The 24,848-nt window shown below is 40.3% G+C and overlaps 3 protein-coding genes across 3 annotated transcripts in view; all 3 read left to right on the top strand.

Annotated features, from left to right (window-relative positions):
* The window catches only part of LOC125231983 (verprolin), a 50,460-nt gene extending 41,728 nt beyond the window's left edge, over window positions 1–8,732 (top strand). Inside the window, exons 4-6 of the mRNA XM_048137591.1 lie at window positions 2,585–2,650; window positions 3,011–3,144; window positions 4,661–8,732. Of these exons, the coding sequence (XP_047993548.1) occupies window positions 2,585–2,650; window positions 3,011–3,144; window positions 4,661–6,853 (2,393 nt within the window). The 3' untranslated portion in view covers window positions 6,854–8,732. The remainder of the gene's footprint in view (window positions 1–2,584; window positions 2,651–3,010; window positions 3,145–4,660) is intronic.
* An 8,886-nt stretch (window positions 8,733–17,618) lies between these two features.
* Window positions 17,619–18,171, top strand: LOC125232077 (protein cornichon homolog 4). The gene has a single exon (XM_048137690.1). The coding sequence runs from the start codon at window positions 17,698–17,700 to the stop codon at window positions 18,169–18,171; it is 474 nt and encodes a 157-aa protein (XP_047993647.1). The 5' UTR covers window positions 17,619–17,697.
* Window positions 18,172–18,179: 8 nt separating this feature from the next.
* Window positions 18,180–21,598, top strand: LOC125232076. The gene is made up of 5 exons (XM_048137689.1): window positions 18,180–18,684; window positions 18,768–19,125; window positions 19,701–19,962; window positions 20,225–20,681; window positions 20,804–21,598. Exons 1-4 carry the CDS (start codon window positions 18,180–18,182, stop codon window positions 20,582–20,584), a joined length of 1,485 nt encoding a protein of 494 aa, XP_047993646.1. The 3' UTR covers window positions 20,585–20,681; window positions 20,804–21,598.
* The last annotated feature ends 3,250 nt before the right edge of the window (window positions 21,599–24,848 follow it).

Genomic DNA, 24,848 nt, shown 5'->3' with positions numbered 1-24,848 from the left:
CACCGGTGCATCCCTATCGCACTTACGAATAGTGCGAAAAAGACGGCCTGACCTGATAAAGTTTATCACGCTATTGTCCTGGGCCCGCAGATCTGGCAAATGCCCCGCTAGATAGAGCGCCTATATATACCACTGTTATGTTATTACACCTCTTACTACGTACTTTCTGAAGGCCAGGCCTTGTTTTCCATCATCAGGACGAGCGTTACTGCGCGAAACGCACGTAGAAGAGGTTTGATGGTAAAATTAAAATAGTTTGTTTACCAATGAACAGCTTGATAAAGGATTGATGATTAAAATTAAACAATCAACTGGTAAGATTCTGCCAGATTCACTTCAAAATACCAATGTTCATCTCACGTGTAGCCGATAGATGATTTATTTTCCCTACACCAAAATCAACTCAATCAGACCAAAAACCAACTAAAGTTGATCAAGCACCCCAGACCACGTAACTAGGCAATGGCCAGACTTCGAGTTCTTCCAATGATAACAACGGGACGTAATGAATGATATAATCAATTGAATAATATTTTTAATCCCGGTCAGTGAACTTATTAAAAGCAACGTTTTCCTCGATGCGACATGAATCCTTATAATAATGTGCACAATAATACTGTCACAATATATGAATTTAGGCATGCAGTTTATCCTCAGGTTTATTACATTAAGGTTAAGGGTTAATCGAGATGGTTCCTTACTCTTGCAAGTCCACAAACTATAAAGGTGTTATCTTCGATCGATGGCTGATGTCCACGGCCGCATTAGAATGCCGCCGGTGTCAACACATCCGGTTGTTGTGCCGTCTGCATCGGATCGCAATTCACGACAGTAAAATCAATCACCCTAAACCAACCAGACCAAGCCTGATCTCTGGGCTTCGGGATCTCGAGATCAAGTTATACTAGAAACAAACGCGCGCGATAAAATGTTTTATGAATTATCCAGTCTTGCGAATCACGCGTCAGACGCTGTCAACACAAACAGCAAGAACAAAACATGTACCGGTGTCTTCATAAAATAAATGAACGTTTTTACGATCGGCAGATAAAATCGTTGTACGACCAAAGTTTAACATTGATCTGCCAAACGACGATCAAAGAAAGATTGTTGTTTTCCGGATAACTGTTCATGGAATTCAAAATTAGATCACGTTAGGAGCGTAGGACTTCGTATCTCGAATCCTCTTCTATTAAAATTGGAAAAAAATTGTGTACAAATATTTTTACCGGTGAGTGGGCTACGGCTTTACGTCATAGCGATGACATTCAAACAAGTAAACGATGACAAACAACAGCCCAAACGTAAATTTGAAAAGAAAATTACCCAAAGAAAAAAAAATTACGCACCATCCCGGGATTCAATAATAAAACTTTTTATGGTAAATTAATTTAAAACAATTTTTATGTACTAAATGTAAATGTTAAAACCATTCTGGTTATGGCGGCGCCCAGTAACCCACAATATTCGGCCCAGTGGTAGTGAATGTTTCGTCTGTAATACGGTCGCGGCATAACACTAGTTTCCTTGTGCACTGTTTACTTTGGCCGGCGGCCAGCGTTGTCCGTCCGTCTTGCTTGTCTATACACGCAAACAACGCGCCTACACCCGAATGGAATCGATGAATCGTAATACATCGCGACGTATCGATCACGTACACTCTTATATTTACCTCTACGTCAAGCTACCTGGCGTCATAAACACGTGTAGTTACATATTGAAACCACTTAGAGCCGGAGTTCCCTAACACATAGTAAAGGGCGAATGACGCATGATGCGTTTGCATAAAGAAATGACGACTTGCAGTGTCATTTACTGCCACAAAAAAGATTGTTGCGTTATCATTGACGTCAATTACTTTCATCGCAAATAAGTGACTAATGCTGGTTAGCGTCCCAAATATTTTATCTTTTGTTGCAAAAAGATCAGCAGACTAAAGCTAATATTAAATAAAATATAAACTGAGGATGTCTCCATACAACTTTCCATTGCTTGGCTGTATGTTTTAAATATAAAATGAGCTTTTATCAACCATTAAAATGAATAAGTTCTTAATTCAATTAGATATTATATCAGGAACATCGTGAACTCAAGTCTCCGTTTGCGCTGTCTCTTGTTTTTACCTACACGCGTTGTAATACCGAACGTCATAAACCAAATGGGTCTGCATATGAATATTATGAATACACAATAGTTGTATGCAAAAGGTAATCGTACACTGTCGATGTTGTCTGCATTCTAATCGAAAAGTTGACACCGGTAACATAAATCAAAAAAAGAACATAGTCATGTTGATAGCCTGATAGGGGATAGGACACCATAACGCGTTGATGGTATCGGGCATTTGTACCAGTGGGATTACCGCGTAATGAAAGTTATTCTCAAATGTATCACATCAAAAAGCTAGCACACTCGAAAAAGAATACATGATGATAGGAAAATAATGCGGAAAACCGGCAGTTGTTTTCAATGGTATCATTAAGGAAATAATTGAACCCAGAATGTAGTATTCTACCAGCATTGCCCTTAACATGTGCGTTTCTAGTTGTTCGACATTATTTGTAACTTATGGTGATAATTTCAGCTTTGAAGGTGAAGCTGATGATGAGGAGACCCATCAACCAACTGGTGGCGCAGGGGATCATGCCTCGTGAGTACTTTGATTCACTACTTTGTAATCTGAACGTAAACAACATAATAACATTCTGTAAATATTGCTATACATTTATTTAGTACCTTAGCTAATAAACTGTAAGTTGGATGAAAGGATTTCGTACGAATTATTTTAGATTTATTGAAGTATAAAATTATGTGCTTCATATTGAAACATCCAACCAATTGAACCAAGTTTCTTGTTCATACATTTTTACATTCATACTCGACAGAATCAATTAGCTAAAATATATCTAGAGATTTTTTTGGAACTGAATCTGTTGATAGCTCTCGTAAATCTATAGTCTATAATCATTGAATGAGACGACCTTGTTTAACTTTTGTTATTATCTTACAGCACTCAAGACGCCACCAGCCTACTTCGAACAGTCGAAGCAACTAGAAAGAGCCAAAACAGGAGATCTGCTAAAAGCAAAAATACAGCGGCGACCTGACCGCCAAGAACTTGAGAGAAGGCATATTTTGGAACAGGTTAGTGTTTTGTCTATTTACAAAGTAATAGTTTTAATAGTTATTTGTTATACAAGGGGGCAAAGTTGTATTTTAACGCCGAGTGTGGAATTGAAAAACGAGCAAGTGAAAGGATTCTATAGTTGAATCACGAGCGAAGCGAGTGGTTCGAGAATAGAATCCTGAACTTGCGAGTTTTTTAACACACGAGAAGTAAAATACATTTTCATCACATTTGCTGTTTAAAGGTATCATTACGTCTACGTGTACTGAAGCATAATGTACTATTTTATTCCCAAGGGAATAATGGATTTAGTTTTAAAAATTAATACAATCCGTACAATACTTCAGGCAAAGGGGATGTTTCAATCTGCCAAGGATTTTTATTGCATAACAAAAATTTGACTATTAAGCTATAAAATATATTATACGGTATGAAAAATGCATTTTATTTATGTTTTACAATTATTTCAGTGTGTTTTGCATTTATTTCGTAAAATTTAACTCAGATAATTTGTTATAATTTACAATCTGACAATATGCTCTCTACTCGCGCTTGACCGCGGGCGTACGCGAGGCACCCACCGTTGCCTAGCAACGGAGAGTACAACAGATAAAAATAAGTACAATTTTAGTTCAATTATTATGATTTAATGCTTTTTTGAACGTTGCATTTAATTTATATGCAGTATTTTCGTGTTTGTTTTCGTTCAAAAAGTGTTTGTTATCAAAAACAATGGATTTAATATGAATAATCTGATGTAGATCAAGATACACTACTGGTCGCAACGCCGCCGGTTGAAGGTTTTGCCTTATGACTGTTTCCTCTGTATTTTTCTCTCAAATGTGATGAAAAACATTGTGTGTAACTCGGGGAGTATGAATATTACTAACTCGAGTCTTTAAATCGCTCCGGCAAGCCGTCGCGATTTAACTTCCTCTCGTTAGTAATATTCAACTTCCTCCCCTTGTTGCACAATGTACTATTGCACCCGAGTGTAACACAAAACTTTTCCCCTCATTATAGCGAGGAAACTACAACGAAAAAAATGCGTTTATCACTGCTTCCAGTAGTTCCACAGGTGGTAAATCATCTTTATTACTAGATTCACCTACTTTTATCAATTTTAAAGCAGTTAATTTGACTTTATTCAAGGTCAAATTACTTTACCCACTAGTGGATAAAATGCGTTTTTACCCGCTGGTATTGAAGGACAAAACACGTGTTTCCGAGCTAGTGAGGGGAAAAATATTTTTTCTTAAACATGCAATGAAATATTGTCTTTACGTTCCTTAAAATGGGCTGGGAAGTATCGCTTTTTGGGCGCAACAACTCGAGAGGACTGTAAAGGGATTTCATATTATTTTTCAGGCCTAGGCCTGCAAAGTATATTTTTTTTATAAAATATTGTCCTTTAGAGCATTTTATTTTTATTTCATTGTATGTTTGAGAAAAGCAATGCTATGTTTCCTGCCTGATATTTGACGGGGACTAGGGTACTTAGGTACATTTGCTAATTTTGAACATCCTTTACAGGAGAGCCATGTGGACCCGAGCCTCGCGGAGAAGCAGCGCATGCTCAAGAAGGCGCGGCTCGCGGACGCGCTCAACGACCAGCTGTCGCACCGGCCCGGCCCGCTCGAGCTCATCAAGAAGAACATCCTGCACACCGAGCAGGACATCGAGACCGCCGTCAAGTCCGGCACGCTCGCCTTCCGCGCCACCTCCGAGGGCGCCTCCGGCCGCCCCGAGCACCCCTCCTCCTACTGCGGGCCCGACGACTCCTCCCCTTCCCCCTCGCCGCCCTGCCTGCTCTCCCCGGCGCCCTCGCCCTGCCCCGCCAGCACCGCCGCCGCCGCGCCCGTGCAGCACCCCGCGCCCGGCAAGGCCGACAAGAACCGCAAGAAGACCAAGCATAAGCAGCAGCAGCCTAAGGCGCGCTTCAAATTCCACGAATACAAAGGCCCCCCGAATGCCCACAAGGCGCCCTCTCCACCGGACTCGACCGAGACGCCGTACGAGCTGCTCCTCCAGCAGCAGCAGCTCCTCCTGCAGCTGATGCCGGCGTCGCCGGCGCCCTCCTCCGCGTCGGTCGCGTCGGACTCTTCGGACGCGTACTCGACGGCGCCGCCGCCCCCGCCGCCGCCGCCGACGCCGCTGCACGTGACCCTCCATCACTTGCCGACGCGGTACGAGGACATGAAGGTGTCCGACCTCCGAGCGGAATGCAAGCGGCGCAACCTGCGCGTCTCGGGGCCGAAGCCGCAGCTCATCAGTCGCCTGCGACCGTTTTTGCTAGAGAAGGGCGAGGAACCCCCTCGGTCGCCGGCGTCCGTCGCGTCGGTCGCCTCCGTCGCCTCGCCCGAGTCGCGCTCCGAGCCGGAGCCGGCGGAGGACATCGTGCAGTCCCAGCGGAGACAGATCGAGGAGCTCGAGAGGAAGCTGGAGGCGTCGCGCCAGCAGCTGGAGGCGGTGCGGCGCGAGGCGGCCGGCGCGGCCGCCAGCGACCAGAGCCGGCGGCTGCTGCAGGCGCACCTGTGCGTCACGCAGCTGCGCGCGCAGCTGGACGCGCTGCAGCAGCCGCCCCCCGCGCCCGCGCAGCCGCCGCCCTCCGCGCCCGCCGCTCCGCCCGCGCCGCGCTACGTGCTGGCCGCGTCGGACGCCACGCCCGAGCGCCTCGTGCGCCTCTTCACCGTGGCGCAGCCCGCCGCCGCGGACGTGGTCGACCCCGCCGCCGCCAAGACCGCCAACTACATCCTGAACGGCGTCAAGGTGGTCCCTATCGCGATTTTACCCTCGCCGCATTATGAACCCGAACGCGCCGCTGTGCCGCCTCCCCCGCCGCCGCCCCCGCCGATGCCGCTTCCGACGCTGCACGACCGCAACGAGGACATGGACGACGTCATCGAGCTGCTGGTGGAAAATGGCGAGTTGCCACCGTCGGTAGTGGGCGCGGCGGAGAATCAGCCGATGCGGACCGAGTTCTTGACCGACAGTGCCGACGCGTTCTCCCCGGCCGAAGTTCTCGGGGACAGTCGGACGCGAGATTCGCTCGCCGCCGACGAGCTGCAGCGGGAGCTCAATGACATCCAGAACGAGATCATGAACCACGCGGACCTTCACGCCGTCAACGGCAATCGCTGCGATATAGACTCCACCGCCGCCGACATCGACCCGGAACTCAGCGTGGATCTACTGACGAACAATGATTTCCATCCCGACTTCAGCTCCGACCCCACCTCCGGCGACCACGACGACTTTTTCGGTCTGCTGTCGGGCGAGACGGACCACGCGGACGAAAACTCGCAGACCGCGATGGACATCGGCGAGGACCCGCCCGAGCGCATGGCGATGACCCCGCTCACCAACGGCGACATCCTCGACCACACGAGGACCGGCTTCGAGGACATGGACGACCTGTCGCTGCCGTCGTTCCAGGAGGACATGATCCAGGAGCGGGCCGTGCGAGTTCGACCTGAAGGAGTTCGGGATCGACATCGGGTCGAACATGACGGTGGACGGGGACGCGTACGACTACATGGACACGGAGCTGATCCCGAACCTGTTCGGGCGCGGGCACGTGCCGCAGCGGGACCCGCTGCTGGGCGCGGTGCTGTCGCGGCCGCCGCCGCGGCCGGCGCGCAAGCACTACTCGTGGGACCGCATCGAGTACGACGCCACCTGACCCCCCGCGAGCCGAGTGTTGTCGCCGCCGCGCGCCCGCTGTGACGCGCCGAGCGTCCCGCATCTCATCGTCAATGTGGGCGCCGTCGAATGCCTTACTCGATAGTCTAAATCTAATTTTATCATTAAACTAAATTTATGCGCGTTCGGTGTCGTTTAAAATTTATGATCTCTAGTAGTCGGAGTGACGTCGCAAAGTGAAGTGTGACGCTGATTATATTCGCCGCGTAGCGACCCGCGCTAGTCTCCGGTGACCCGGTCCTCCGGGATCGGGGCCTTAGTATTGACTAGATTAGGGAGATGTTCGGTGATGTTTGAACACATAGTGTTGGCATCGATAGTTAGTTGTAGACTTTGGTGTTTTGTACTTAACAGTTGAGGCGACTCGTTTGTACCGCTAGTTGTTAATATAGTCTTATTATTCATTGTGTCGTTATCTAAGCGTCGCCGTCATCGCCCGGCGCTCGTCCGTATCGAATCCATTCTATGTACTAGTGTGTATAGGCATTGTCTACTTATGTATATATTGAAAGTATAATGTAATAATACTCAACATAGTTGTGGATTTCTGCATTCCGCCCGATGACTTAAAACATAAGGGAAATTTATCATTAGGAAAGATGTTTCTGTCGAGGCACTAACGGTCGATATTCGAGACACCTGCTGCGTACACATCGCGTTAATTATTATTTATTTAATATACAAATTGATGTTCTGTTAGTCAACAAAAAATGCTGTATGATGTCTATGTCGTATGTAAAGCTATTTCCCAAAACATTGTATGACATTCCAGTCTTGTTGAAGTGCAACTTGCAGAGCTTCTACTGTAGCATCTGTCAACAATATAAGCAGCGGAACCAATATTCGTGCAATAATTTGTCTGGACATATTTGTGACAGTAAGTTATTGGGAGAGAGTTTGAGAATTGCACGTTAACAAGCCATCGTCATGGGTGGGACCAGCTCGGGAACAAAATTAGATACGAATCATTTAGTTAAAGGACGGAGCCGGCTCCGCGCAAACTAACAATTACACGGCAGGCCAAGGCAAGAGTTATTGAACATCATTTTCTTCCTTTAAAACTTCGCGTAATGCAAACAATCCTTTTTCAAGTTAAGCCAGTAACAGAAGCGGCTGCGCTATGTTATATACTAAAATCTCGAGCCTTGTTTTATTGATAAAAGTCGTGACGCGTAATTTTATCACTTCCGTTCGCGTAGTCGTTTTTGTAACTGCCTGAACAAAATTAAATTGTTATTACAATTTATTTTATTGGAGAATGTAATCAGCATTGTCCTAACCATATTGGTTTAACTAAAAGGATTCTTACGTAAACATTACATTCTTGAAAATATATCATTCCAATTAATTATTGTCTAAAGTGTAGGATAGGTAAACCATTATGAGTAAGTAAGTTGCTGTTTGATTGAGCTGCGAAGGCGGTATTGTACATTGTTTCTTCAAATCCCTCGCCTGTTTGTGTAATTGTTTGATTGCATTATTTATAATTATTTATTTCATTATTGATGGTGTACCGTTTGTTTTGATCGGGTGTGTTCATGAAGTGCGAGGTCTTCACTAATTTATTTGTGTTATATTAACGATATAGTTACGTTATTGTCATAATCCTAGTGTAATCAGAACAAGAGCGAAAGGAAACATAGTTTTATAAAAGTAATTTGCCATTAATTGCATTTATGTATATGTTATCAGAATACCTTTAGAACAACGAATGTGGCATCACTGCCCACTTGTGCCAATCTGTTCAAATAATTTTAGATTCATCTTCCGCTTTGTGATATATATAACATGCATATAATCTATATTTATATACAAATTATATAACCTAATCTGGGCTTTTTCTGCACTTACAAATATTTAGAGATTGGTCTGATTTTATTGAAGCTGGTGGTTAAAATATGTGACCGTAGGGTAAGGTGGTTGACAGTGGGTCGCTGGTGCACAATAGGTCACGCACACTACGACGAATTCAAATACACTATTATTAATTTATTACGCGCCGTGGATACCTCTGGCCAACACGTACCTACTAGCTCAGTGCCCAGGGGACCGCGCGAACAGAACGTTGTGTGCAGGTGTGAACGTGATATCACTCCGCGGGTAGCATATTTACGTAAGTTGGAATTTATCGTATAATTTCGAATTATATGCCATTGAATGTCTTGTTATCGTTTTTATTACTACCTTGATTAAAAAGCTATTGTGTGTTTTAACATTTTCCGCTATAAATATTTTTTTTGTATTTGTTTTTAATTATTTAATTTTTTTGGCGTGTAGGTTGACATTGGGTCATATGGGTCAAGTACACAGTGGGTCAGATTTAGTACACATTCCTATGTTACAGACTGCCTCGAAAAAGGGTCACACCTGTAGAAATGAAGGAGGAATACCAAACGAACGAGTGGAAAAAGCATAGGCTGCCATAAAAAAATCTTGGAAGACTATTTTTATGTGGCTCTTACTTATGTTGTATGGTCAGAAATGTTCATTTCAGAAATATTGATCCCATAAAAGCATTTTGAGTAGTTAATTATTTATATACGCATAATAATTATTGGTCTAATTTTCTTACATTATAAAGTTTAAGTTAGATAACAAGAAATATTTAATTTTGTTTTATTGTATGGCTGTTTACTAAGCTTGTATGGCCGAAAGTGGAAATTCTTACAAATTGGATCTTTTAGTTAGATGATCAGTGCACCTATGTTACTAGGTTTTGATATTTAGTATTGAATATTTTAATAAAAATTAATACATGTTCTGTTTCATTCTTTTTCCCCTTATCTTTCTGATATGATTCTCTTTGGTCCACTGTGGACCACTGGTATATCCATTGTTCACACCCCCTGTTGCACAGTGGATCAAATTCCATTTTTTTTTAAAAGCGTTAGTGACCATACATGTCTCATAATATAGCTTTTAAACCACAACACAATAAATCTTAAATAAATGATGTATATAAGAGTCCAAACAAAATATAAATATGTCAAACCTTTCCTGAGATATGGCCTCCGAAAAATTGAGTGATCCACTGTCAACCATCTTACCCTACTTTAAAAACGCTTGAATTTTGAAGTGCAGTCATGTATGGGTTGGTGCTAATAGAATGTAAGGTAGCATTGATTTATATAATTTATATATTATCATTTTAGGATGTACGTGTACAACCCATGTACTTGTATGGGTGGCTCTATAACTTTCAACGACTAATATCGTATTTATCACTTGCAGAGAATTAAGTTCTTTTGCCTGTATAACCAATAAGCAACACACCACAGCAGGTACAAATATCAAGTTGCTGTTTGGTTTTTAAGTAATCTGTAAACTTAAGTAATATTCCATTATCTAAGTAAAATTTAACAATATCCTTTAGATATAAATATTTATAAAAATCTATTTGCTCATTATCTAAAATGTACCTACAGTGTATAGCCAATTATTGGAGTCAAGTGCGTGGTGAAGGTATATTTTCCATTGTTGTTGTGCATCGACTTCCACATTAACAAGCTTGTGTGTTTCATGGCTTTCATACTCACTCTTTTAAGAGTTAGTTTAAATGTATTTAACGAGAATACTAAGTGAGATTAATGTTTTGATAAATAGTATTTATGTATCAGCATATTTGTTATTGTTGTAATTATTTTAGGAGAGTTTTAATATTTGTTTTACCTAGATTATATTCCGAAGTGATAAATAAATCGTGCTGAATTTAACATGCGTACTTTAGCTCTCTGTATTGCGAGTATTTATAAGTATTATGCATTGGCTTCAATGAACAATATCATTTACATGTAGCAATAATGGTTTGGTATATTTTTTCGCAAAAATCGAGAAAAATAGTCACCGGTCATAATTGGGTATTACAACTTTGCACCTTATTTAATTCAAATTAAGTTGAAAATAATTTTTAAGAAAAAAAAATCGTCGCCTTTCGGGTTCTGGTGAAAGCTACTTGCGAATGTTGGTTTATGTAGAAATGTGTAAGTATTTTTTAAAACTGCTTTTAATGCTTTAATTATTAGATGGCAACACAAATGAATATACGTATAACGTTAAGGTTTGAGGAGTTTCCTCAATTCCTCATGAATCCGATTATATTATAAGAAATCGAAGCTTGACAAACTTTGACTTCAAAACATATGCTTAACAAACATAACTAAATAAATGTCACTGTTCTGAACTTAAATGCATGCTTTTCTTACAAAAATACCAAAGTCACTATGAGTGTGCCGTTCAGGTTTGAGGAGTTTGGTTCTGGCCATCATCAGCAGTTCCACTGCACCAAATGTCACTGTTCTGGACGAAAGTGCATACTGTTCTTATAAAAATACCAAAGTCACTATAAGCGTGCCGTTCAGATTTGAGGAGTTCGGTTCTGACCATCATCAGAAATTCCACTGCACCAAATGTCACTGTTCTGGACGAAAGTGCATGCTGTTCTTATAAAAATGGCAAAGTCACTATAAGCGTGCCGTTCAGATTTGAGGAGTTTGGTTCTGGCCATCATCAGCAGTTCCACTGCACCAAATGTCACTGTTCTGGACGAAAGTGCATGCTGTTCTTATAAAAACCGCCTTCAAAAATAAGCGCGTTACAAAACACGGAGAAACTAAAAAGCCAAAAATAATAAACCTTTCAATTCAGATTTCTTATCGTATTGCAATAAGCTAAACATCCAAATTATAAACAAATCAATTATTTTTGTAGTCGGTACCAGACCTGTTCGTCGGCTTGCTATTGCCTGTTTGCCCCACCCAACCATACACAGGCTGGTACCGACTCCAAAAATAATTGATTTGTTTATAATTTGGATGTTTAGCTTATTGCAATACGATAAGAAATCTGAATTGAAAGGTTTATTATTTTTGGCTTTTTAGTTTCTCCGTGTTTTGTAACGCGCTTATTTTTGAAGGCGGTTTTATTTTTTGTTAAAAAGTTTATTTATTTGTTGATTTTTAGTGGTTCCTAGTGATATTATATGTATCAGTCCGAATACATGTACAGTAGTGAAAGAATTATCCTTTAACTCCTAACCATTGAGGAGTTGACCTTCCATTATCAGCTCAGTTGATTTTTAGTGGTTCCTAGTGATATTATATGTATCAGTTCGAATACATGTACAGTAGTGAAAGAATTATCCTTAAACTCCTAACCATTGAGGAGTTGACCTTCCATCATCAGCTCAGCCACATAAAATTATTACCATCAGACGTAAATACTGGTGTACCTTTGAAAAATAGACTAAAAACATTACATAAGCCTATAACATTTGAAGAGTTCCCTCGATTTCTCCAGGATCCCATCATCAGACCCTGACTTGGTGCCAATGGGACCATCTCGGGGTTATACCGGTTCGATCAAAAAAAAAATTTTGAAAATCGGTCCACGATTCTCGGAGATATCGAGTAACATACATACAAAAAAAAAAAAAAACAAAAATAAAAAAAAAAACATTCAGTCGAATTGAGAACCTCCTCCTTTTTTGAAGTCGGTTAAAAAATACCAAAGTCACTATAAGCGTGCCGTTCAGATTTGAAGAGTTCCGTTCTGGCTAGGGTTGCCAACCGTACTATATAATATAGTACTGTACTATATTTTGGACCAGCGTACTATATTCTATATGAAGCATATATAGTACGCAAAAGTACTATATTTTTGGGGTTCATGCTAGTGGCGAATTTACACTAGGGTCAAACCGCCAGGAGCGGCGTTAGGCAGCGTTCCCACTTATACGTCGCGTGTCTCGGGGCGCGCAAAGGGCGTCCGCGCCACGCCACCCAGTGAGTGTAATTCAAAAAGCGTCTCCTCAGTACATTTTGTATAGGAAGGACGTAAGGCGCGCCGCCAAGCCAAACCTGGGGCGCGTCTTACGTCTTTCCTATACAAAATGTACTGAGGAGACGCTTTTTGAATTACACTCAGGTGGCGTGGCGCGGACGCCCTTTGCGCGCCCCGAGACACGCGACGTATAAGTGGGAACGCTGCCTTATGATAATGAAAAAAAAATCGCGCTCGCTCCGCTTGCGCTTTTATTCATATTTAACCTTCACTGTACATTTCATTACTTCGTTCTGACCTGCAAATATTGCAGTTACGTATAAAGCCACCGTTGTTTGCAAACATTTGTATTTTTTTCATGATATATTCAGTAACGACATTTCTTAACGGGATTCTCTACTCCGATGAGCTTCGATTTGAATCCATTGGTATTATGAATATTACGATAGTTTCTAAAGCATATCATATTAACAGAATCGTCTTTAAACAAACTAGCATCCCATCCCATAATAGGTACCTACTTCACAGCTCATTGATTCTGTGATATTTAGCATCAAAGTTGAACTATTTTAGGACCGAAACTGGTTCTTTGGTCAAAATTTTTGCCTTAATTAGTTTAAAAATAAAATTGCTTCTGCGTTGTTATAAAAGTCTAGATTACATTGAAGTAAAAATGTTTTTAAAACAATGTCAAATTTCATAAAAAATATAAGTACTTATAATATGGGTCTTGTAAAAAAAGTAAGTAGGTAACTATTGAAATTAAAAGAATATTAATAGGTACGTAAGTAAAAATTGCATACCTGTCAATAAATTTAGAAAGTAATAGAAGACTCAATATTGCATATTTTTCGAAATACGCCATATATATTGTTGGTGTTCAATAAAACATTTGGTACAACTAGTTATATATTACGCTAAGTAAAACATTCGACACTATGAAAGTTTGCTTTTTAAAAAAGGCCAAATGTTAAGTTGGTAAATGTGAGCTTGGCAAATAAAACAATAAGTTGGGAAGGCGGAATAAAATTGCGCGAAACGTGAGTTGGGCGTTGGGCAGTGATATTCGGCCATACAACTTTCCACGATACTTAAATAAGACAACCAATGCAACACAAAACTTGTCAAAAATCGATGAAAACCGAATGGAGCCCTTAGAGTGGACAGAAAGAACGATCTCTACGACTTGGTTATCGATTATGTGTACCGTACTATATTTTATTTCGGTGTACTATATTTTTTAGATGGAATTTTCTAAAATACTATATATCCCTAAAAAAAAGTTGGCAACCCTAGTTCTGGCCATCATCAGCAGTTCCACTGCACCAAATGTCACTGTTCCGTACCTAAATGCATGCTGTTCCTTTAAAAACACAAAAATCACCATATGTATGCCTTTCAGATTTGAGGAGTTCCCTCGATTTCTCCAGGATCCCATCATCAGAACTGGGTTCTGAGAAAAATGGGACCAATCTGTATGCATATACATTCAATCAAAAAAAAATTTTCAAAATCGGTCCAGGAACGACGGAGATATCGAGGAACAAACATAAAAAATAAAAAAAAATAAAAAAATAAAAACATACAGACGACTTGATAACCGTCCTTCTTGAGATATGAGGCGACGGTTAATAATATACACATTTATGACCATGACTAACTCACTATTTTATCATAAACCTGCTTAGAAATCAGTTGTAACTTATAATTGTTTTAGGTACCCCATATAGGGTACAAAATATTGGGCTACAAGCCCGTTTTCTAAAATAAGATAATTCATAGAAAAACCACTAATCAATAAATATGTTGTGATAACTAATAGAGTCGATTCTATGGTAATCAAAGTTTTATACCTTGCCCTGTATTTGAAGCCTTGTGTAAATAATCATCAAGCCTTTACTAGCTTAAGGAAAGAATGTTACATTAAAAGTTTTGACACAAATAAATATTCTTTTATTATGCACACCACCCCTAGAATCCCTTTAGACATTATAATTAATAATTAATTATTCATAATCTGAATAAAATTTACCAAATCTCATCAAGTCAGACGTACAATTTCTTGTCTCGAATAAATAGGCAGTAGGTATATGTACCTACTGCCTAGTAGTACCTACCTAGGTATGCCTAGTAGTAGTAATTTTTTTTTGTAGTTTCCTATTGGGGTTTTAGTGCAAAGTTTAGTGGTTAAAAAGGAATCCTAGATCGAAGTAAATAAGGTGTAGCTAAGTGTTCCACAACAGATAATGCAGTCATTGAACTACTATGTACTACGTACTAGAAATGACAACTCGAACATATTCTGTGCGCCGACCGGCAGCGGCGGCAGCGCGAGGCGCATGCGCGTGAAGCGAACCGTGTCATAGAGTAAGACTAGACCACCTAGACGCGACACTTTTAGTGTAGTGTAGACCTTTGTTTTATACTTTGTGTGTGAAATACTAAGTAGTTTACTTTTAGCACTATTATACATTGTGTTATATTTAATTTCCACTCAGTGAAATAAAAATAAGTAATTGTTTTTTTCATAAATTTTAATTTCCTTTGAATAAAATTAGTTTTGTAAGTTTCTGTCGCTCAGAATAATAATCGCGCCATTCACCTTGTTTTACCTCCCTTAAACACCGGTTGCATTAAATACTATTTCAGTTTTGGTGTCACTATTTTTCGTCAATAATGAGAATTATAATTCAGAAATAATTCAAAATCATGCTTATTGTATAATATTATCGACTAAAATTTGTATTAGAACCGTGTAATATTCAAAACTATAAATTGAAATAAATATTTTTATATTATACATTGAAAACAGAATATGATCACAATTATTATACCTTAATACCTACATGTCATGTCTGCGCGATTCATCTATGATTCCAGTTGTCAAAATGGCGGCCATAGCATCGCGTTTAAGGAGCCCGTCCCTTCATTATAATAATTACTTAAATTAAGTCAGATCAAAATAACTTGTCTACTAACCGATGAAATGTGACACCGTCACTGTTATTAGATTTTCTCGTATGGCTTCAACAGTATCTTATAGCACAGGAAGGCATTTTTTCATTTTATTTGTGTGCAGTCAGAGACAACCTCCTCCCACCACGCGCAGAGACTGACTGAGGCAACATAAGTCCACTGGACTTATGTTCGTGGCGCAAACTTTTTGTTCGCCGTGTCCTCTCTAGTATAGTACATTATACCTCAATGAATGCAGTTAATGAAAACCATTTCAAAAATTATTCAGCCCTTGTTTTAGGTACTCAAAATCGTATAAATTAAGATAGGCTTATAGTATAGGTTATAGGTGTCTCGGGGGACCAAAGAGCCGGTTCCTTCTTTGCTCAGAAGTTGAGTCTGGCGGTGCAAAGGGGAAACTCCGCATGCATTCTTGGGTCTATAGGCCGGAGGCAGGGGATCTGGGGGAGGTTTTTTATATTTAATTATTACCTGCTTGTGTTAGTTTTACTCTTTAGGGTTTTAAGATTTAATTTTAAGTTAATTATAAGATTAGATGTATTGTTCGTAGTTGTTGCTTAAATTTAATTTGTACTGTAATCTTGTTTTTAATAAAATATAGATAGGCTCCAAATTAAAGTACTTAGTCTTCTATTAATAGTTACTTCGCCTTCAAGCTCCTTCACGTCCACCCAAGAAAAAAAAACAGAGCTTTGCTTTAATTTTGCCGCCTTTTGTACAACATCTAGAAAACCGTTTTTTTTACCGGCTAGGGTTAGACATGGGTTAGACCATGGTTAGACAATATTATACTACTCTTTGGTTAGACAATATCCAAGCAAATCTTGTCACAAAAAAAATGTAAGTATCAGACTATATTTTTAAGCCCCCCATTCACGGGACGACATATCTGTATGATCCGTCGCAACAGATTAAGCTAGGAACATACTACGCGGACGTCCGTCGTGAATCGACCGCGGACGGGAATCTGGACAATGGAAATACATATAACCGTGCAAACTATCGGTCGACGGACGTGGACGTGGCCTTGAGCGCGTGGACGTCCGATCGAAATCTGGCTCGCTGGATGTTTTGTGACCGTGCACACTGATCGGTCGCGGTCGCGGTCGTTTTACGACGGACGTCCGCGTAGTATGTTCCCAGCTTCAAGCTAGGAACATACTACGCGGACGTCCGTCGTAAATCGACCGCGGACGAGAATCTGGACAATGAAATTACACATAACCGTGCAAACTATCGGTCGACGGACGTGGACGTGGCCTTGAGCGCATGGACGTCCGATCGAAATCTGGCTCGCTGGATGTTTTGTTCCGTGCACACTGATCGGTCGCGGTCGCGGTCGATTTACGACGGACGTCCGCGTAGTATGTTCCTAGCTTGAAGCTAGGAACAGTGGCGACGGGAATCCTAAACGATGGATCGCCTCGTGTGTGGCTGGCGCTTTGCGATGAATCGTACCGTGAATGTGGGACTAAGCTAAGAACATACTACGCGGACGTCCGTCGTAAATCGACCGCGACCGCGACCCATCAGTGTGCACGGAACAAAACATCCAGCGAGCCAGATTTCGATCGGACGTCCATGCGCTCAAGGCCACATCCACGTCCGTTGACCGATAATTTGCACGGTTACGTGTATATCCATTGTCCAGATCCCCGTCCGCGGTCGATTTACGACGGACGTTACTCGCATGAGACGGCATAATAAAATCAGTAGGTAGTGTGAGATAAAAATAGAATCGGTGGTCGCAAGGGGCCACACACGATCGATCGATCGATCGCATGGGATTTTGTTACGATTTGCGATATCGTATGCGATCAAGTAAATCGTTAACGATGTTGACATTTAAGTTTCTGGTCTGCTATCTGTGGCCGTGGCTGATTTTGACATTTGATAAAAATGGCAGTTTGTGATCTCGGTGAAAATATCAAGAAAATATAATTGTCGGCGTATTTACAGCCAAATTGTGGAACTAGAGTGCTATAGTGTGCAAGATAGATGGAACTGTTTCAAATCTTTAGATTGTGACTATTCCCGTTAAAGTAATTTGAGTACTTTTTATTTTTATACACTAGATAGTATTTTTTGAAAGCGTTTATATTTCCAAACAAGTTATGATATTAGGCGAAACTCTGTTGTTTTCTTTGTGTCTAATCGATAGTGGAGCTATATTATTTTTATTAGTTTATTTTATTATCACCCTTTCTGACTTAGAATGTGACTACTTGAACGCTCAAGAGTGTTGTGACAAACTGAACTATTGGCTACTACCGAAATATATAGGACATTCTTTTATGACTTTTCTTTTCTTATTGCACGGGCAGCTGCTATTATTCGTTCTAAATCTGCCTATGCTCATATGGTTAACTTACGAATATTTTACTATACCACAAGGTAACCTCGGAGCCTACGATCCAGCGGAAATTCACAATCGCGGACAGCTCAAGAAGCACTTGCGCGATGTGATGATCTATGTCGGGTATTACTTGATATTTTTCTTCATTTATCTGTACTGCTTCATACTAGCTATACTAAAAGGCGATCCACTGAACCGCCACGCCGATGACGAGATCGTAACGGAGCTATAACATCAGCCATGGCAGACACTCTCGAGTCTGGGAGCGAGGGCGCCGGAGAGGCTGGCGAGGCAGCAACACCTCATGGGATTGTAAAATGTGTGAAACTACCACTGCCTGAAAACATTTTAGCTTATCTAGAAAAGAGGGAATTAGTCAGGGATGATCAGATTAAGCCTTGTAATAGTTTGGCGGAAAAGGTTACTTCTAATTATATAATAGCCAAAGAAATTATTAGCAACTTGTGCTGGCAGGAGAAGATGTTAGCCAAGCTAGTGTGCAGCACTTGGCTTTCTGCTGTGCACACATTGGAGCGGGAGCAACTGAGTCCTGCTGACTTTGTAATGGACTTGCATTCTTGCTGCTCATCTAGAGTGGGGATTGAGTACAAGAAATCTGCCAATTTTGCTACAGAGCCATTGACTGTACTAACATTTGCAAACACAGCCGGTTTCAATATAACATGCAAATGTAAAGTGATTTGCCCCATTCCTTGTATGCCGCCCTGTGAAAAGGAACATTGCTGTATGTTGAATTCAGTGATTCTTTTTTTTGTGGAATACTTGACTGATTTATAAACTCTGCTTAGTTTGACTTTTTATTTACAGTGTTGGACCTGGTGCAGAGATATGTCAGTGCGCCTAAAGATTGTATGCTGACAGTGCGAGCTCAGTACCTCTCATACATGCCACTTCCACAATCTATCACATATGAACATGCAATCACTCGCCACATGTTTATCCGTTCCAACCCATTTATAGGAGGAGTTTACATCCCAAAGCTGCCTGATGTTGAATACCATGTCATAAACATAAAGTCCAAAGGAGATATTAAGTCAGATTTCTATAGAGAGATAGCTAGGATCTCAGAAACCAGAATCTTCAAGGGAGTCATTGTTTATGTAACAGAGAAATATCTATTGCACTCGGTGCAGGATATAGTTTTCTTAAATTACATAAAGGAAGTGTAAGTAACAATCTCAATTCAAAATCTAACTAAAAATAGTGGGTTTATTATTTTTTTCTTATAAGGAAAATCACAATGGAATATTGAAATCAAAAAGAAATTAAGTTGGTTTATCTTTTTGAGTGCTATGCTTATTTGTATTTTCTTTTTCTAATATAAAATGAAACCCATACAACAAATTTCAGTGCCATTCACTATGGCATGCAGATTTGTCAAACCTAGAAACTATACAAAAAAAAATTAAAAAAAAAATATTATAGGACATTGTTACACAGATTGACTGAGGCCCACGGTAAGCTCAAGAAGGCTTGTGTTGTGGGTACTCAGACAACGATATATATAATATATAAATACTTATATACATAGAACACATCCATAACTCAGTAACAAATATCTGTGCTCATCACACAAATAAATGCCCTTACCGGGATTCGAACCCGGGACCGCGGCGCAGCAGGCAGGATCACTACCGACTGCGCCAGACTGGTCGTCAATGTACCAATCTATAGCATGTTGGTTGGTATTTTACTATTTGTTTTTTGTCAGGATCTCAAAAACATGATCTTTTCTTTCAGCCAGCCTGATGTTCCGTATGCCTTGGGAGGATGCATAGTAGAGGATACAATGTTTGAACAAAGTGATCTAAATCACATTGTAGACCAAGTAAATGATGGTAAAGACTTCATCACGGAAAACCTTATTTCTATTGGGCTGTTTTCGGTGCCGAAGGGCGAGGATAACAAGGAGAAGGTGGATAGGTACAATTTTGAAGTGTACTCGCTTATAATTGATACTTCAGATTGGGCCAAGTCGAGAATAAGCAGTGCTATCACTGAGGTAAGCTAATACTACCATACTGGTAGATTGATATCTACATTTATAATTATCGAATTGTAATATTTGTAATGTTTGACCTTATAAAAGGAAAATTGTAGGTATATATTTATAATTAAACATATGGATATAATTAACATTGAGATATTTATAAACAATATTGTGATCTGATGACAGGCTTTTATCAAAGCATAGATTGTTATTTGATTTGGATGCATATTTATTAGTTAAATTGTTTTTTTTTACCACAATATTTTTATGACAGTTTGCAGGACAAGTCCCAAGGTTCGAACATAGCGTGGCAATCAAGCTGTCATGCCTCGGACGCGACCAAAAGCATGAAGTCGAGCAGGACTACTTCAGAGCATCGTTTCCACAAACTCGCATCGCCGGTTGCTATGGGAACGGAGAACTTGGCATCAACCACCCGCCGCGGCAGCCTGATAAAACTCCCAATCCTGCCAAACGAGTCCGTCAAGACACCGGCCCTCATTTTGGAATTATGTACTCATATTCCACGGTTTTCATGTACATTGGCTGGGGAAAGAGCTCCCCTCCTGTTGAACCGTCGGCAAGCTTGCAAAAGACACGCAGCAAGACTCAAGCTCGATTTCGAACTAATTAACACGGTTTTTAACTAGTTAGAAGTTTTCTCAAAGCTTACAATTACAACACTTCCGATTTCATACTGTCTTTAAGATAGGCAGTTTTAATAGTACCAGGCGGGCAATTATGGTCCCGCGATAAATGATAAAATAGCAGGCCGTATATCGCACTATTTGTAAGTGCGATAGGGACGGCCAGATATTTTATTATCTATCGCGCGACCATGATTGCCCTACAGGTGAATAGTTGAAATGTTACGTAAACGAAGGCTATTTCATACTATGGTTCGTCAAAAAATTTGATAGTTTTCTGCTTCTCGCCCTGCAGATCTGCACTAAGAGTAAATATTCCCTCAGTCCCGTTATCTAATAGATCCCGTCTAGTAGCTATAAAGTATAAACACAATAATGAAGTGTAATACCTTATTCATGTAGACTAGATAGAACTATAAGAATTGACTATGCAAATGCATAAATACGCATCAATCATTTAAGTATAATGGTAGTAATAAGGATTTTCTTATAATTTACTGTGATTTTTATATTCCAGAAAAATGTCTGAGATACCAAATTAATATTTTTATTTAGATGATTTGATTAGACAGCTACAGTGGTCTGTTTCACCACAGTGACATTGCCAATTCTGTGCCTATTTCTGGGTTGATTAGTAACATTGTTACTCAGCGTCAATATTTCCTTGTTGAACAGTCGGGCGACAATTGTAACTGTTGTGAAATAGACCACTGGTGCAAATATAAGCTGAATTAAATATCATTCTTGATTTTTAGATTTATACAAATATTAATTAGTGTTGTGGGCAACAACCGCGAACATCGAAAATCTCAATTCGCTATTTTATCTACTGCTCGCATATTGTACCTAAGAGCGATAGAAATGGAGATAACGATGTCGATGGTCGCCGTAACCCCTCGATTTACAGACATGCTTCTAGAATAAAAATGATAATTAAAAAAAAAACGTGTCTCATAGAGTTACCCTACAAAACTTGCTACAAAATAAAATTAGACATATGGTGTCTACAGCACGGGAAGCAGTGAGCGTCAGGACCCCTGGACCACTACAGATATTTGATGTTTACTACATACTAAAATTTAGTACCTATTTGATACTATTTGGTACCTGAGTACATATATTTGGTACCTCCACTGATATCGAAAAATCGAGCGAATAAAGTGGCCAGACATTCTGACGTCAGGATGTCTGGACCATTTTTGGTTTACATAGTTCTAGACAACTCTACTAATTGATACCTAAGTCAATATTTACTACCTATTTGGTACCTGTCAATATATTTTTTTCAATTTTTTTTGGCGTACCAGAAAAAAGTTATGACGGAATTTAAAGTTGTGAGCCCGGCCGTGCCGTTGAAGTATGTAGCGCCTGTCAAAAGTATAGAGGCAAATCCGCCTGCCCTCCTGCGCGCGTCAACTTAAATAGGAATTTAGTTTTAGGCACTCGCACATCATCTCTACTACTGACTAGTGGCATTATATAGTCGAAATATAAAAGTAATTAGTGTAATTACACTAGTTTTCCATTTTTCTCCTGAGAGACCTAAACACGTGGCAACAGTTGGGCAAATTCTAGGGGGAAAATAGCATAAACTGTTATAATTAACAGCGTCATTGGTAATATTGGTATATAGGATGTATTTTGATGATGTGGACCAGTCTATGGTCCACGAGCTCCGTTATAGGGGTTTATCATATAAATAAACCACTGCTTTCGGTAACATTTGTTTTTTGCATCGATTAGTGTCAATTATGAATTAGGAATAAATACAAACATCAAATCAATCATCTACTATCAGTACCTACAACCACAATGCCGCCAAATCTGCCATACAGCTCTACAGCTGCTGAACAGTCGCAAAAATGACCGGCTGTCAGGGGTAAACTGATTTACAAATTTCTCCGCCAGGAGATGTCTCTCAGGGACATGACATGACATTAGACGTTATTGAGACTGTAGGAGGTTCTTTCAGGAGGAAAATGGAAAACTAGTGTAATTACACTAATTACTTTTATATTTCGACTATATTAATGCCACTAGTCAGTAGAGATGATGTGCGAGTGCCTAAAAATAAATTCCTATTTAAGTTGACGCGCAGGAGGGCAGGCGGATTTGCCTCTATTCTTTTGACAGGCGCTACATACTTCAACGCCACGGCCGGGCTCACAACTTTAAATTCCATCATAACTTTTTTCTGGTACGCCAAAAAAATTTGAAAAAAATATATTGACAGGTACCAAATAGGTAGTAAATATTGACTAAGATATCAATTAGTAGTGTTGTCTAGAACTATGTAAACCAAAAATGGTCCAGACATCCTGACGTCAGAATGTCTGGCCACTTTATTCGCTCGATTTTTCGATATCAGTGGAGGTACCAAATATATGTACTCAGGTACCAAATAGTATCAAATAGGTACTAAATTTTAGTATGTACTAAACATCAAATATCTGTAGTGGTCCAGGGGTCCTGACGCTCACGGGAAGCATGGTCGCGCGATAGACGATAAAATAGCAGGCCGTCCCTATCGCACTATTTGTAAGTGCGACAGGGACGGCCTGATATTTTATCGTCTATCGCGCGACCATGCTTCCCGTGCAGGTGTAATATGATTTATGATTATAGATTAAGTTATGATAATGGCTTAGGTTTATATCGTCGATTATATTGGAACCTGCACCGATAGCATGGTCGCGCGATAAACGATAAAACATCAGGCCGTCCCTATCGCACTTACAAATAGTGCGAAAGTGACGGCCTGATGTTATATCATTTACCGCGCGACCATGCTTGCCTGCCTGCTTCTTTAAAATCAAACAACGTGACATGAAATTATCGGGCTAAATCTAGTTAAAAATGACAGGTTACACTTTTAACCGACGATGAGTAGACTTGACATGAAATTTAACTATGTAGAGGAAGGTGTATGAGTAAAGAAATAAATCAAATTAAGGAAGTAAATTGTTTCAATTATTATTTCCTATCACGGAACAATGGTGTTAGGAACCATTGGGATTTGTACGCGGAGCCGTAGCCAACATGTAGATAATCTTTTGTCACTTTAATGAAATTAAAGGGGAAGGGTACCTACAGCGCCGGCCCGTGCGGTCGATCAGGGTAGAGCGAGTTTGAGTTTCGGCGCCCTTGGGAAGAAGATACTACGACGACGACGACGACGACGACGTCTACGTTGTGGGGACGACGTAGATAAAAAAATCACGAGCGTAACGAGCGCGAAATTTTTTTCATAGTAATGCCGTAATTTGAAGATTAACGCAATACCTACAGAATGTATGGATTTGATCATACAGAGTAGGTACGAAAGGGACAAGGGTTGAACTTTTTCAGTCACACCCTAGTATGGTTATGTGGGGCTGAACGTGGATATCATGTACATAAAATAACAAACAAAATGGAGTACTATAGTGGCCAAGTCAGGAAAGCAGACTTGAAATGAAAACGCGAGCGCGAAATTTTTCCTAGATAACTAAAAGAGAAATGATGTAAATAGTAAGCGCGAGCGAAGCGAGCGCGTTTTTAGGGTTCCGTATCCAACTAGGAACCCTTATAGTTTCGCCATGTCTGTCTGTCTGTCCGTCCGTCCGTCCGTCCGTCCGTCCGTCCGTCCGCGGATAATCTCAGTAACCGTAAGCACTAGAAAGCTGAAATTTGGTACCAATATGTATATCAATCACGCCAACAAAGTGCAGAAATAAAAAATGAAAAGAAATGTTTTATTAGGGTACCCCCCCTACATGTAAAGTGGGGGCTGATATTTTTTTTCATTCTAACCCCAACGTGTGATATATTGTTGGATAGGTATTTAAAAATGAATAAGGGTTTACTAAGATCGTTTTTTGATAATATTAATATTTTCGGAAATAATCGCTCCTGAAGGAAAAAAAAGTGCGTCCCCCCCCCTCTAACTTTTGAACCATATGTTTAAAAAATATGAAAAAAATCACAAAAGTAGAACTTTATAAAAACTTTCTAGGAAAATTGTTTTGAACTTGATAGGTTCAGTAGTTTTTGAGAAAAATATGGAAAACTACGGAACCCTACACTGAGCGTGGCCCGACACGCTCTTGGCCGGTTTTTTTTTCCTTTTAACGCAATTTATTAAGACTCAACCCGGCAGAGCTGCGGTCTTTGGCATATTTTGAGGTATTTGACTGCACACGCACAGGGCGCCTATGTTCCCGACTTTTAGGCCTTATATTTCGCCATCACTATTATTTTTATAATACTAAG

The sequence above is a fragment of the Leguminivora glycinivorella genome, chromosome 12, assembly GCF_023078275.1.
Source record: "Leguminivora glycinivorella isolate SPB_JAAS2020 chromosome 12, LegGlyc_1.1, whole genome shotgun sequence".
Taxonomy (NCBI): Eukaryota; Metazoa; Arthropoda; class Insecta; order Lepidoptera; family Tortricidae; genus Leguminivora; species Leguminivora glycinivorella.
The sequence above is the reverse complement of the archived record's forward strand: the minus strand, read 5'-3'. Positions and strand labels throughout refer to the sequence as shown.